General features: G+C 37.0%; 1 protein-coding gene and 3 non-coding genes across 5 annotated transcripts; all 4 read right to left on the reverse strand.

Annotated features, from left to right (window-relative positions):
* trnad-guc (transfer RNA aspartic acid (anticodon GUC)) lies at window positions 1–72 on the reverse strand. The gene has a single exon. It is a non-coding gene; the product is annotated as a tRNA-Asp (tRNA).
* Window positions 73–375: 303 nt separating this feature from the next.
* trnad-guc (transfer RNA aspartic acid (anticodon GUC)) lies at window positions 376–447 on the reverse strand. The gene has a single exon. It is a non-coding gene; the product is annotated as a tRNA-Asp (tRNA).
* Window positions 448–2,024: 1,577 nt separating this feature from the next.
* trnav-aac (transfer RNA valine (anticodon AAC)) lies at window positions 2,025–2,097 on the reverse strand. Its single transcript has one exon. It is a non-coding gene; the product is annotated as a tRNA-Val (tRNA).
* A 1,868-nt stretch (window positions 2,098–3,965) lies between these two features.
* Window positions 3,966–13,017, reverse strand: LOC129113370 (heterogeneous nuclear ribonucleoprotein A/B-like). Of its 2 annotated transcripts, none has more exons than XM_054625612.1 (9): window positions 12,928–13,017; window positions 11,861–12,183; window positions 10,929–11,097; window positions 9,803–9,961; window positions 9,204–9,335; window positions 8,105–8,225; window positions 7,606–7,755; window positions 6,222–6,309; window positions 3,966–4,976 (listed from the first exon to the last, which is right to left on the reverse strand). In XM_054625612.1, exons 2-8 carry the CDS (start codon window positions 12,157–12,159, stop codon window positions 6,242–6,244), a joined length of 1,098 nt encoding a protein of 365 aa, XP_054481587.1. In that variant the 5' UTR covers window positions 12,160–12,183; window positions 12,928–13,017; the 3' UTR covers window positions 3,966–4,976; window positions 6,222–6,241. The 2 variants fall into 2 exon arrangements, with proteins under 2 accessions (XP_054481587.1, XP_054481586.1); XM_054625611.1 differs by having other exon boundaries at window positions 3,966–4,984.
* Window positions 13,018–13,257: the final 240 nt, after the last annotated feature.

Genomic DNA, 13,257 nt, shown 5'->3' on the forward strand with positions numbered 1-13,257 from the left:
CTCCCCGTCGGGGAATCGAACCCCGGTCTTCCGCGTGACAGGCGGAGATACTGTCCACTATACTAACGAGGAGGGACATATGTGGACAACTTTGTCTGCCTTCTTGTACATGTCTCAAGTGTGACGCAGGGCTAGAGGATAAAAATGTAAGATTTATGGAAGGAATATAAATTATATAATTAGCAACTAAGATGAAAAGATAATACACTTTGACTAATTGATTGTGTTCATAAGTGTCCAGTTTTATATGTGTATGTGTATATTTCCGCATTAAAAGCAGTTTAAAATGTGCTAAATTTGTGTACATATGTTTTAGAAAATCCAAATGTATGTATGTTAAAAAAATAAAAAAATTAAAATAAAAAATAAAAGTTACTCCCCGTCGGGGAATCGAACCCCGGTCTTCCGCGTGACAGGCGGAGATACTGTCCACTATACTAACGAGGAGGGACATATGTGACTTTGTGTGTCTGGGTTCTTGAACATTCGTAACACCATGGCAAAAGTTGCAACCATTACCAACATATACACATGACATATGTCTTCAAAAAGACACCTCAGATGTCCACAGATGTCCCTGATCAATAGTATAGTGGACAGTATCTCAGCCTGTAACAACATTCAAACCCTTACCTGAAGCTCTCTGGGAATTGGTGGTTTCAGTGTTGGTTGACTTGGAGGTTGAAGTCTTCTCTGGAGAACATGGAAGTTCATCTGACACTAAACAGAATGTTAAAATGTTTCAATGTTAATGCCAGTATGACACAGAAAATAATAATATATGATGAGCAATGTATATATGATGGACACCAGAGTTCAACTGTAACAGCATGGTTAAAGCAATGCTGTCGAGAACTAAATGTGTCCAAAACATTATGTATGTTTTTTACCAAAACAAACACTGATAGTGTAGAGCCGGGTGGCTAAGTTAAAGACTTAAATATATATTTTAAGACATAAATAAATATTTAAGACATAAATATATATTTAAGACATAAATATATATTTAAAGACATAAATATATTAAAGACTTAAATAAGACTTAAATATATATTTAAGACATAAATATATATTTAAAGACATAAATATATATTTAAAGACATAAATATATATTTAAAGACATAAATATATATTTAAGACTTAAATATATATTTAAAGACTGAAATATATATTTAAGACATAAATATATATTAAAGACTTGAATATATATTTAAGACATATATATTTATTTAAAGACATAAAATATATAAATATAAGACTTAAATATATATTTAAAGACTTAAATATATATTTAAAGACTTAAATATATATTTAAAGACATAAATATATATTAAAGACTTAAATATATATTTAAAGACATAAATATATATATAAAGACTTAAATATATATTTAAAGACATAAATATATATATATAAAGACATAAATATATAAATATATATTTAAGACATAATTTAAAGACATAAATATATATTAATATATATTAAAGACTTAAATATATATTTAAAGACTATAAATAAATATTTAAGACATAAATATATATTTAAAGACATAAATATATATTAAAGACTTAAATATATATTTAAAGACTTAAATATATATTTAAAGACTTAAATATATATTTAAAGACATAAATATATATTTAAAGACATAAATATAAAGACTTAAATATATATTTAAAGACTTAAATATATATTTAAAGACTTAAATATATATTTAAGACATAAATATATATTAAAGACTTAAATATATATTTAAAGACTTAAATATATTTAAAGACTTAAATATATATTTAAGACATAAATATATATTTAAGACATAAATATATATTAAAGACTTAAATATATATTTAAAGACATAAATATATATTTAAAGACTTAAATATATATTTAAGACAAATATATATTTAAAGACTTAAATATATATTTAAAGACATAAATATATATTTAAGTCTTAAATATATATTTATGTCTTTAAATATATATTTCCTATCAGTGTTGGCCAATCAGAGGGCGAGAAAAAAACATGTTTCCGCCCGGTCTCGAACCGGGGACCTTTCGCGTGTTAGGCGAACGTGATAACCACTACACTACGGAAACTCGTGACCACTGATGAGTTCAAGGACATATATGAATATACACCTTTATGTGAAAGACATAATCTTTAATTTATCAATTAATCTGATCATGCATGTCTTAAGTGATGTATAAAATAGTAGTTAATTGATTTTTTTGAATGTGGCATTCATGGACACTTGTTATAAAAGTTATGATATGAATCAACATGGAAACCACTGTTGTTTTGGAGAAGGGCCCCATGCGGCCTCGGGGTTCGAACCCACATACCTCTACCCCCACCACTGCAGGGATGTGAAAGGACATTGTGTCCTCCAGGAGAGAAAATTCTCATTTCTTTTTTTGTTTTGAAACACAACTCAGTTTTCAAAATCAATGACTGTATTTTCATTAAATCTGCTTATAATCATCCCTAAAGACTGTAGGCATCATTTAGTAAACTTATGTTTTCCTTCCACACCTTATAATAAAAAGTTTATTCCAGGTATTTGGTCTGCAGTTGAATTCCTGCTTAACACAGTTTTGCTCCTAAGTAGATTTTAACACACGGCAATCAGTATTTTGAGTTCAAGGACATATAGGAAGATTCACTTTATGTAAAAGAGTTATTGTTAATTAATATTGAGGATTTAACAATCTGATCATGCATGTCGTGAAGTGATGTATCTGATAGCTTTATGGTTATATGGTTCAGAACTCACGGTTTCTACATGTTTAAACATAAAGTATAAAATAGTAGTTAATTGATTTTTTGGAATGTGGCATTCATGGACACTTGTTATAAAAGTTATGATATGAATCAACATGTAAACCACTGTTTTGGAGAAGGGCCCCATGCGGCCTCGGGGTTCGAACCCGCATACCTCTACCCCCACCACTGCAGGGATGTGAAAGGACATTGTGTCCTCTAGGAGAGAAATTCTCATTTCCTTTTTTTGGTTTGAAACACAACTCAGTTTTCAAAATCCATAACCACAAAAACAATGACTGTATTTTCATTAAATCTGCTTATAATCACCCCTAGCAGACTTCCAAACCTTTAACTGTACAGACCTTATAATAAAAAGTTTATTCCAGGTATTTATGTTCTGCAGTTGAATTCCTGCATAACACGATTTTGCTCCAAAGTAGATTTTAACAGTATTTTGACTTATCTTGGTAAAAGAAAATGAACTAAAAGATTACAAATGTGCTAGAAATCTTTGCTGTTTATGTTTGAGTGAGTACTGAATGGATGAGACATATTTTTTGTCAAATAGGAAGTTACCAAAAACTGACTTTCATTGTAATTTAGGTTTTTGCAGAAAATAATCTGTGAAAAATAAAAAAAAGGTTTGATACTCACAGGTTTTGCTCGTCAAGATAATCTTCACAAATGCAACACTTTCATTTTTGAGGTGTGAAGTAAAAAGCTGAGGTTGGGATATAAATCCATCCCTAGTGAAGACATTTAGTCGTCTCACTTTAAAGTGAATCAAGTTTCTAAAGGTCACCAGACGGGTATTTGCTCACCCTTTTTATATTTGAGAACAAAACGTTTAAATCGCATAAGAACCGAGAACGCCTGGAGACAACGAGACGCGCTCCTGAAGCAGTCTAACCCTCTTGGTGAAACAACCTCTAACAAAAATCCCCACTTTCCTTAAACTTAATTTACCTATTGAAACGTGTAAGTTTATCTTCTGCAATCTATTCCAATTGTGATTTGTTCAATTTGTTAAACAATCCAACCTCTGGCCTTTCGATGTGTTTTGAGGACAAATAATCTTCTTCTACACCCGTAAGTCCTGAAGACAGAACGTTTTTGAGCACCAGAGTCAAAAGTCTACCGTTTCCTTTTCTTCAGGATCATAATTATCAGTAACATTAAGCATTAGAAGTACACAAAAATATTACAAACGAGAATGTTTATTACTAATAAATTGCCAGAGACACTAGCTGAGGAGACTCCAGTGGTCTGAAAGTCTTTAAAGACAAAAAACAAAACAAAAAAAAACCTAAGCAGACATTTAAACTTCAAAGCGGTTACTTCTAAAAAACCAGTGACACTTGACAAAACACAAAACTAAACCAGCATAGAAACTTAAACAATTGTTTGCTTGTTATGTATAAAGGTATGTAGATTTAAACAGGAAGTCATGCCACAGTAGCATGAGGTCAAATAGTTGTTTTAAGCCCCGCCCCCTCCCCATTACATCCCATTCATCTGTATGCTTTCCAGACGTTTTAATACCTTTGTGAATTCAGAACGACCTGGAAGAAATAAGCGTGCAGGCAGTTGTTGAAAATTTAAGGAATTGTAAGAGTTAAAATTATCTTGGTACACTGGATTCCACATAAACAGAGGGGGATACCAAATGAGGGAACGTGAAAAGTGTTGAGCTTCACATTCCTTCATTATTGATCATTGGATTGTGTGGCGACAAAAGACCAAGAAAAAAAACAAAAACATGTCGACAACTGAATTTTAAGTCCTAAACCCGTTCCAACTACTTTCTTATCTTCCACCACCGAAACCTGGAAGCATCAGAACCCCCCCCAAAAAAAAAAAAAAAATTACTGAAAACTGTTTATTTTTTGTCAAAAAAAGCTCCTTTACAGCGCCAAGATTTCAACCTGTAAAGCCAGCAAACATGTAAAATACAAGCCTTACAATACATTAGAATCAAAACAGGTACCAAAAAGTACAGTAAAAATTACACTTCCATTGATGGAAATGTGGAAGGGGGACGAAGAAAAAAAAAAAAAAAAAAACACCAAAGGGAAAAGTAAAACCTAAAAATGATAGGATAAAAAAAAAAAAAAGTTACATTTCGGTTGTTTTCTGTACAAATGGTCTTCTGTCATAAAAGAGGTCGAGTCATGCCCAGTGTGTCCATCCAGCAGTCGGTCTCACTGGATCACTGGAGTCCTGAGGGACGACACATCGTATTCAGTCACAACGGTTTCATTCCAAAAAACTTAATTATAAGACAACATGTTGAGAAAATAATTATCTTAAACATTTGGAATTTTGTTGCAGGACTGTTTTTGTTTGTCATGTTTTCCTTGAGGAACTTAATCGGATACGACTGAATTTAGTCGATAAAAGAAAAGCAAATATAACTTTTAGAGATACCCGGTCTTGTTTTAAGCGGGCAAAAAAAATAAAATTAACACTCTGAAGTCAGTTAATCAAATCCTTTTACTTTGTTATAGTAATTTATAGTGTCTTTCCTTCATAAAACACAATTCAAATAAGGAAATAAAATAATGTATTTTTATGGATTAAAACAGATCGTCATTAGTAGTGTTATTGATGTGTTATAATCTCAGAGCTAGTGTTAGGAAGTTAAACATCATAATTCATCTCTGATATCTATTTTATATTAATGTGAAAACACCTCCTTCAAACTACTGGATTTATTCAGTCAACACATGATAATGTTAGTTTACCTTCAACCAATACTCATTTTCACTGAACAGAGCCTGAACGCATCATAATGTCACTGAACTGAACCTCCGTTTGTTAGCCGTTAGCGGTGCTGCTAACGTTACTAGCTCTCTGATTGATTTTAACACTGATTGAGATTAGAAAAGCACAAATGTCCTGATCTCATATTTGACTGAATATCAGAAGAGAACAATCGGCATTAAGAGTTCTTTTTCACACTTTGATGGTTAACGTTAAACTGTAATTAATCCTAAAGGTTCAAATGTTTGAAGAACCATGAAGGGGATCAGTATGGATTATGGCTCGACAACGGTCCGTTTTTCCATCAATAAAGACAATAAATGATCATTGAGTCCTTGGATTTCGGGAGATCTATTAGCAGAAATGTCTCATAATATGCTTCACGATGTTTACATTAGTGTATAATCAACTAATCAGGATTTATTTTTGTCATCTAATGTTTGAAAACTGAACCATGACTTCGGGGTTAAAGAGTGTAAAGGATGGACTATGTGTATTTGACTTCTGGAGGGACAATAGTAATCTGCCTCTGCACTGTACCTTTGCTCTGGTTTATGCTTTTAGATGCTTGTTTAAGAAAGGAGATGCACTGATGACCTCTGGTGACTAGTAGTTCTCTTGAATACACTTCCTGTAAGTCGCTTTGGATAAAAGCGTCTGCTACATGACTGTAATGTGATGTAATGATAAATACCTTGCGCTGTCATGTGATCATCAGTATGGCTTGTAGGTCTGATGTCCCCCCCGTCTTGGAGTTTTCCCGTAGCTGCCGTTGCCCTGGTCTGATGGGGGGGGATAAACAGGTCAGACACGGATCAATATCATAATTTAAACCCTGAACCCCCCAAAAAAAGCATGTTTTCTTTAAGCGATGCAAACTACACTGTTTCACAGCCAGAAGCTTTAAAAAAAATAATTAAAAAAAGTAATCATCTTTGTGATATTTTATTCTACATGTCTCATTTAAAATCTCGCCATCAATAAACAGTTTACTTTAACCAGATTCTGTAAAAAAACATTAAATTCTGAGCTCATCAGAGCAACTATGAAGCCATGATTGATTCTCCTGAGACCAACAGTCATGTGACAAAAATTCAGTAAAACTTCGACTGAAATGCTGCTGAACACAGAGCAGAAAGGAGGAGAGGTTTTAAGTAGAGGTGGTTAATTCAATATTTAAAGCACGTAGAGCCTCAATCCCCCCCCCACATTAACACTTGTGACAGGAGACTTGGGGTTAATATTATTGTTCACCTAAGTTTTGAGTGCGAGAAGAGTTGTTTGTCATCAATCATGTGTGAATGCAAAGAAACGTAAGCACCACCTCTAGAATGACTCATCCTCATCTAGTCAACAGGTTAGTCCTCTTCACAAGTGTTCTATCAGTAACTCCTGACACACAGACATCAGACTGGTATTGATCTCCTCATAAAACTCTAAAGGAATATTTTTGGAAATACATACATTTGCTTTCTTTCTCTCAGACTGATGCATTTCCTGCTGTTGTTTATTAATCTGTATTCTTGTTCTCATGCTAGAGTGAGCTGAAAGATATAATTAAATCAGAATTTAATTTTAGTTAACATAGGAGCATTTTAATAAAATAAAGGATGCAAAAGACACAATATATTGAGTCATATTTAAACCACTACATGCTCATTAAACGGAATCGGTGTCGGCCAGATGCGATTTATTCTGCAGTTGGTTATAAGGACAATAGATTATATTTATAATTTACATCTGTAGAAGGATAATAAACCACAATTGTCCAATTTCAACGCAATATCTTTGTTAAATCAGCAGGAGGCGAGATAAGTTAACGTTAAAGTAGGTTGCATTTAGTTATTACGATGATGCGTTTAAGCTCTAATCAGTAAAAATGAGTGCTGGGTGAAGGTAAATATAAAGTTATGAGATCAAATGTAGCTTTTGGAGAGAAAGTTGAATAAAGGAGACGTTTTCACAGCAACATAAGATAAATGACGGCCCGTTTAACTTGTACCAACGCATCGATCTGTACTTCGTAGTCATCTGACCATTTCTAAACTGTTCATGAAGGTTTTTGTGCATGTACTCACTGTAGTCATATCCGGGACCGTATCCATAGTAACCAGAAGAGTAGTCGTAGTTGCCGCCGTAGCCTCCGTATCCACTGTAGCCGTAGCTCTGGTTACCGTATCCCGGGTTCCAGTAGTTTCCGTAGCTCTGGTTCCAGCCCTGACCCTGACCTGAGACACAAAGATTAAAACTATTAAAAACAATAAGGACCACAAAGTTCATCTAGATTAATATGCTTATTATGTGATGTTTGTTTTTATTCGTTATGTCATCTGCTTTGTTTACATTGTTGCTTTTACCAAGTAACAGTTCTTTAGGTACATTTTGAAGCGCCATACAAATAAAATGTAGTATTATTAATACAAGTTAGAGTGCAATGTGAAAAAAACAAAAAAAAAAACACTTTGAAGGTTTTCAATTATAGTAAAGTGTTCTAACAGAATGTGGGGCGGCTCATCTTTCACTAGTCGGGACGTGAAAAGCCCAAAACAGAAGAAGAAACAGATTCTCTTTCCTTACCTCCACGTCCTCTGCCTCCTCGGGCTCCATAACCTCCACCACCACCTCCTCCGCCACCGCGCCCCGTCCCGTACTGCTGCTGCTGGTACACCTCCTTTGGCTGGGCGATCTTCAGCTCACACTGTGGAGGACGAACAAACACACGTGATGATCATGACTTTACAGGAACAGAACTGCAATGAAAACAATAACAAACTTCCTTCACACATTTGACTCTTGTGAGTAAATGTTGCCAAACTGTCATCGCTTTTTAAACACGAGAAGCCTCACTCTGACTTTATCAAATATTTATATGCAAAGAAACTACAGGTATCAGACACGTGTAGAGAAAGTAAAGTTGTTTTTTTCTCCGCAAATATTCTTTACTTATTTTCATTTCCATGTTTAACAGGTGGAATTTAATTATGGTTCTTAAAAAAATAAACACATCTTAAATGTAATTTGTTGCTTAAAAATGTTTAAAAAAAGGTGCAGAGGTGAAGAAAAAAACAATACTCTCCTCTTTGATGCTGTGGGATTAAGCTGTGATTGAATGACATCACTCACTAAAGACAGTTTTTACCTGAAGGGACTTTATAATCTTTAAGAAAATTACATTTCGACAGAAGGGAGCAGAATCTAAAATAAATCCCAGGGACTATTTCTCCCAAAGGAAACTCTCCAATCAGAAAGTGAATCAGTTGTGACCGTACGGGAACTTTCAGACCAACTCAACAGATGATCTACGGTGGAGACAGACGCTCTCCTCCTGCATTTCATTCATTACAATGTGCAGCAGTAAATATGCAGCACTGAATGTGGTCGCAGGGACACAAACAAGGATGTTCTTTCATTTCAACGCGTTTGCTGTTTTATAGATGAAACAGATGTTTCATGAATATGCAAACAACGGGTTGAAGGAACCTTTTAACGCCTTTAAAAGCCGTACTGGGACCGATATCAAGAACTTATCTGCGGAAATCCAGCTTAAGAGACTGAGTGGTTTGAAAGGACAGATAAATGCATCTGGGACAGCGATTCATTCAAACCTACAACCTCCCGTCCTGAATCATGACCCAACAAACCACATCGCTGGAAGATTAAAAAAAAGGTGTTTTACCCTGCCGCCCTGGATGGTGTGGTATTTCTTCTCCAGACACTTCTTGACGCTGGCTTCGTCTTTGTAGGTGATGAAGATGAAACCCCTCCTTTTCTTCGATTTTGGGTCGATGGGAAGCTCGATTGTTTCGATCTAGAAGAAGAAGAAGAAGGTTTGTGTTGAAATGTCTGATGACAAACATTGCCAATTGATGAAACTTTGAGATTTTTTTCCCTACTGGTTCGTACCAACATGTAGTGTTTTATCAAGTTTCCTCAAATATTTCAACCACAAGCTCGACATTTATGAATTTGCACATTATGAGACCAGAACATTTATATAAAATAAATAATAAAAAAAAATAAAAAGACTGTCATTTGTTTTTAAATGACAAATAAAATAGCCTTAGAGTGATGAACATTTGGTAGAATATCAGACACTCTTGTGAGGGAGACCATTTCTGAGCAAATTCAGTATTCTTTACCATAGGAAACACGTCACTTAGTTATCAGCCAGAATCTTAATATATTAGGCTCAAGGACAAAATAAAACATGAATGTATTCCTTCAAATTTCAATGCACGAGTATAACGGTTTTGGTCAGTGGTCTGTAAAACTGACCTCTCCGAAGGCCCCGAAATATTCCCTGATGGCGTCCTCCGTCGCCTCTGGGTTCAACCCCCCGACAAAGATCTTCTTGACGGGCTCCTTCTTCATGGCCATGGCCTTCTTGGGGTCGATCGGACGTCCGTCCAGTTTGTGTTCCTTCTGCTCTAGAACCTGCAGACAAAAGAGATAGCATAGTTAGCACAGAGCGCTAACACACAGCAACGCCGGGTCAAAAGCCTCTCATGTATTTATCTTGGAGAAGTGACTTTTAGAAGTTCCTTTGGGCGACGTGACTAGATTGTCTCAGCATGCTCATTAAATTGACGCTGCATTTTTTTAGTCAGATGTTTCTGCAGCAACAGCTCGTGTTGAGTCTTCTATACGAGTATTAAAACATGATCTGATCTGCAGAAACTTTAAACAACAACCTTTCAAATGAAAGAACCAGACGTTTGCCCTCCGAACTGGAAAACCTGACGCGGGATTGAAAATATGTTTTCTCTAAATAAATCGCCACAACTCCACCGTTAATCACAACCAGAGGCTTTAAAAGCATCACTATTGTCAGACTCTTCTTTTTGACAGTCCTTGAACACATCATGTGTGACGTCAGAGAAAACGACAGAATCTAAGCTTAAAATTGTAATATTTCATCAAAACATTTTATTCTACACGTCCAATTTAAAATTTGGCCTCAAATAAAACGTCTGCTTTAATCAGATTCTGTAAAAAATAAATAAATGAATATAGCACATGGAGCCTCCCATTTTCCCTTGAGGAGAAATGTTGAAGATATAGGTTCCAGTGTTTTGTTAAATAAATTCAACTTTTTTCCTTTTTGTGTCATTGTAACAGTTTTATTCTGCACAACAGACGTGTTTGAGTTCTCTCTGCTTCTCGTCATGATTGTGTTTTTTCCATCAAGGTGCAGGACTTTTATTTTGCAGTAAAGTAAACACAAGTAAAATGTGTCAGGAGCTAAAAGAATAACCCAAACTCCCAGAGGTTCAGAAGGTTAATCATGTTGTGCTTCCACTCAGACAGCATCATGTCACCATTTCCTCAATCTCATCCAAATAAATCACCACTGGAGAGACGACATGTGTAAAACAGTTTTAAGGCAGATCAGATAACTCACCTTTTCAACGCTGGCGGCCTCCTTGAAGAGGACGAAGCCGAAGCCTCGGGATCTGCCGGTGTTGGAGTCCATCTTGATGGTGCAGTCCGACACCTCGCCGTACTTACTGAAGTAATCCTTGAGGTCCTTTTTACTCGTGTCCCAGCTGAGGCCGCCCACGAACATTTTCCTGCAAACACATAAGGACACCTTGGTGTTAATTGCCATTTTTAAACCACAGGAACGATTACTGAGACAGTGTACTTTAATTCACTTATTAAGGTCATTCTGCATCGCCTCAGTCAAATCTCAGCTGTCCTTTCCCATCATCTGCACCATTCTATCAGTTGCATTGGAAGTTTATGCAAAAGTTTCTTTAGGGGCTCAAAAACAAGCTCAAGTTGTTGAGCAAGTTGCCGTCGAGTTGATGTCCCTTGTTTAATTCATCCACAGGATTGTGCATTTTGTTTCTTGACAAGAATATTTACTGAAAACCAAACATGTGGAGTTACGGGTCACCGATATGAAATAATCTGTTTACTTCCCGCCAGACGTTGACATTCACATCAGTGTAATGGTCTCTTTGATGCAGGTTCAGCAACTCAGTGTAAAACCCACACTAACAGGTTTGTTTAGAAAATGAAAACACATCTCCCATCTGTTTCATCTCCACTTTGTGATGGATCAAAGTAGCTCGATGTTTTCTTTGTGGTGCATTAGTTTCTATACTTCTTCAGAGACGCCGCAACATTGATCGATCAGGAAAACTCAAATGTTTTGAAATAAGAGCCGGTGTTTCCCTCTCTGCTTTCCTCCCACTGTTACGTTAGTCTTTAACAGAGACACTTGGCGTCTTCATTCCCTGAACACGTGTTCTAACACCTCCCTGCTCACCGAGGACCAGATCCACTCTGTCTGCTGCAGCCCTATCCTCAGACAAACCCAACACTCACCCAGCATCCTCCTCTCCTTTGCTGGCGTCAATCTTTCCTCCATCCGCACCCTCGACACCCTCGCCTCCTTCTGCGACTTCAGCACCATCTGCCCCATCGGCCCCTTCAGCGCCGTTGTCCTGGATGTCTTCCTGGATGTCTTCCGGGATGTCCTCCTGGATGTCCAGGCCGTCCTGGCAGTCCTCCTCCTCCTCCTCCTCTCCGGCCATCAGCTCCTGCTCGGCTCCGTTCTGGTCTTCCTCCTCCTCGTTGCCGTTCTGGTCCGATGTCTCCATGAGGAGATTCTCAGCGTCTGCCATTCTGACGGTGGGCTCTTAAAGAAACTGAGAAGACACAAAAACACATGTGTGGGTAAATGACATAACAAAGAGCATGCAGGGGGTGTTGGGGGAGGGGCATCTTTCATTGTGGAGCCTTTTTCTGCCTTTAATGCATGTGCACAACAGAAGGGAAGCTGGAGGAAGAGGAGGAGGAGGAGGAAGAGGAGGGGGAGGGTGCAGACCTGAGAGCAGCTGCACAGCCAAGCATGCATCAATGCTAACATTGTTCCTCTGCTAGCTTACATGCTGCACGTTTAGCCTCCATTACAGCTTCCTAGCTTTGTGTTTGCAGCGATGCATGCTGGGTAGAGCTGTAACTCAGCTGCACATTGGCTGTGTTGGAGGTCCAGTGTGTTCCACAGCACCGCGCTTTGCTTTTGGTTGCCGCTCTTGAGAAGCAGGAGGCCTGGCTAGCAAGCTAGCGGCTAACAGCTAGCAGCTAACGGCTAACAGCTTAATCAGATAAACAGTCAACAAACCACCACAAACAAACTGTAACATACACTGCTGCACACAAACCACGTGGGTTGAGTGGATTCTGCAACAATAACTGCGTTAGCATAGTTAGCTCGCAGCTAGCAGCTAACGATGCTAACACACAAAAGCTAGCATCATTTATAACCATATATTAAAAAAAAAACCACAATTAAATGAAGCTGCTTTAAAAAGTGTTTTGTTTGATATATTAAAATACTAAATAATAATACTGATAATATATAATAATAGTAAATATTAAAGCGTGCTTACTTTGTGGGGGAAAAAATACCGGAGACGCCGACCCGCTGCTCAAAATGGACACTCTCCAAATTCGCCGCTAACTCGTGGCAGGCTATATATGACCGGATGTGAGGCTGCGCTGGGTGACGTCGCAACGACGGCGGCTGTGATTGGACGCGGCCGCGAATAAAGATTGGCTGCCATTGGCTGCTCGGATGACGCGGCGGTGACGACACAGGAACTACGGCAGCCGGGGGGAGGAGGGAGATTTCGCTTCCTGTGTGTTTTCTCTCTCGTTGTTGTTGTTTGATGTATTTAATGGGGTTTTGTTTGTTTTAAATCGGTGATGTGTTGTGCATT

This window comes from Anoplopoma fimbria, chromosome 24, assembly GCF_027596085.1.
Source record: "Anoplopoma fimbria isolate UVic2021 breed Golden Eagle Sablefish chromosome 24, Afim_UVic_2022, whole genome shotgun sequence".
In the NCBI taxonomy this organism is placed as follows: Eukaryota; Metazoa; Chordata; class Actinopteri; order Perciformes; family Anoplopomatidae; genus Anoplopoma; species Anoplopoma fimbria.

Coding starts and splice junctions, on each gene's coding strand:
- LOC129113370 (XM_054625612.1), bottom strand. CDS start 12,159: ATGGCAGACGCTGAGAATCTCCTCATGGAGACATCGGACCAGAACGGC. Junction 11,098..11,860: donor AAAGGAGAGGAGGATGCTGG/GTGAGTGTTGGG, acceptor ATGTGTTTGCAG/GAAAATGTTCGTGGGCGGCC. Junction 8,226..9,203: donor ACACCATCCAGGGCGGCAGG/GTAAAACACCTT, acceptor CGTCCTCCACAG/TGTGAGCTGAAGATCGCCCA.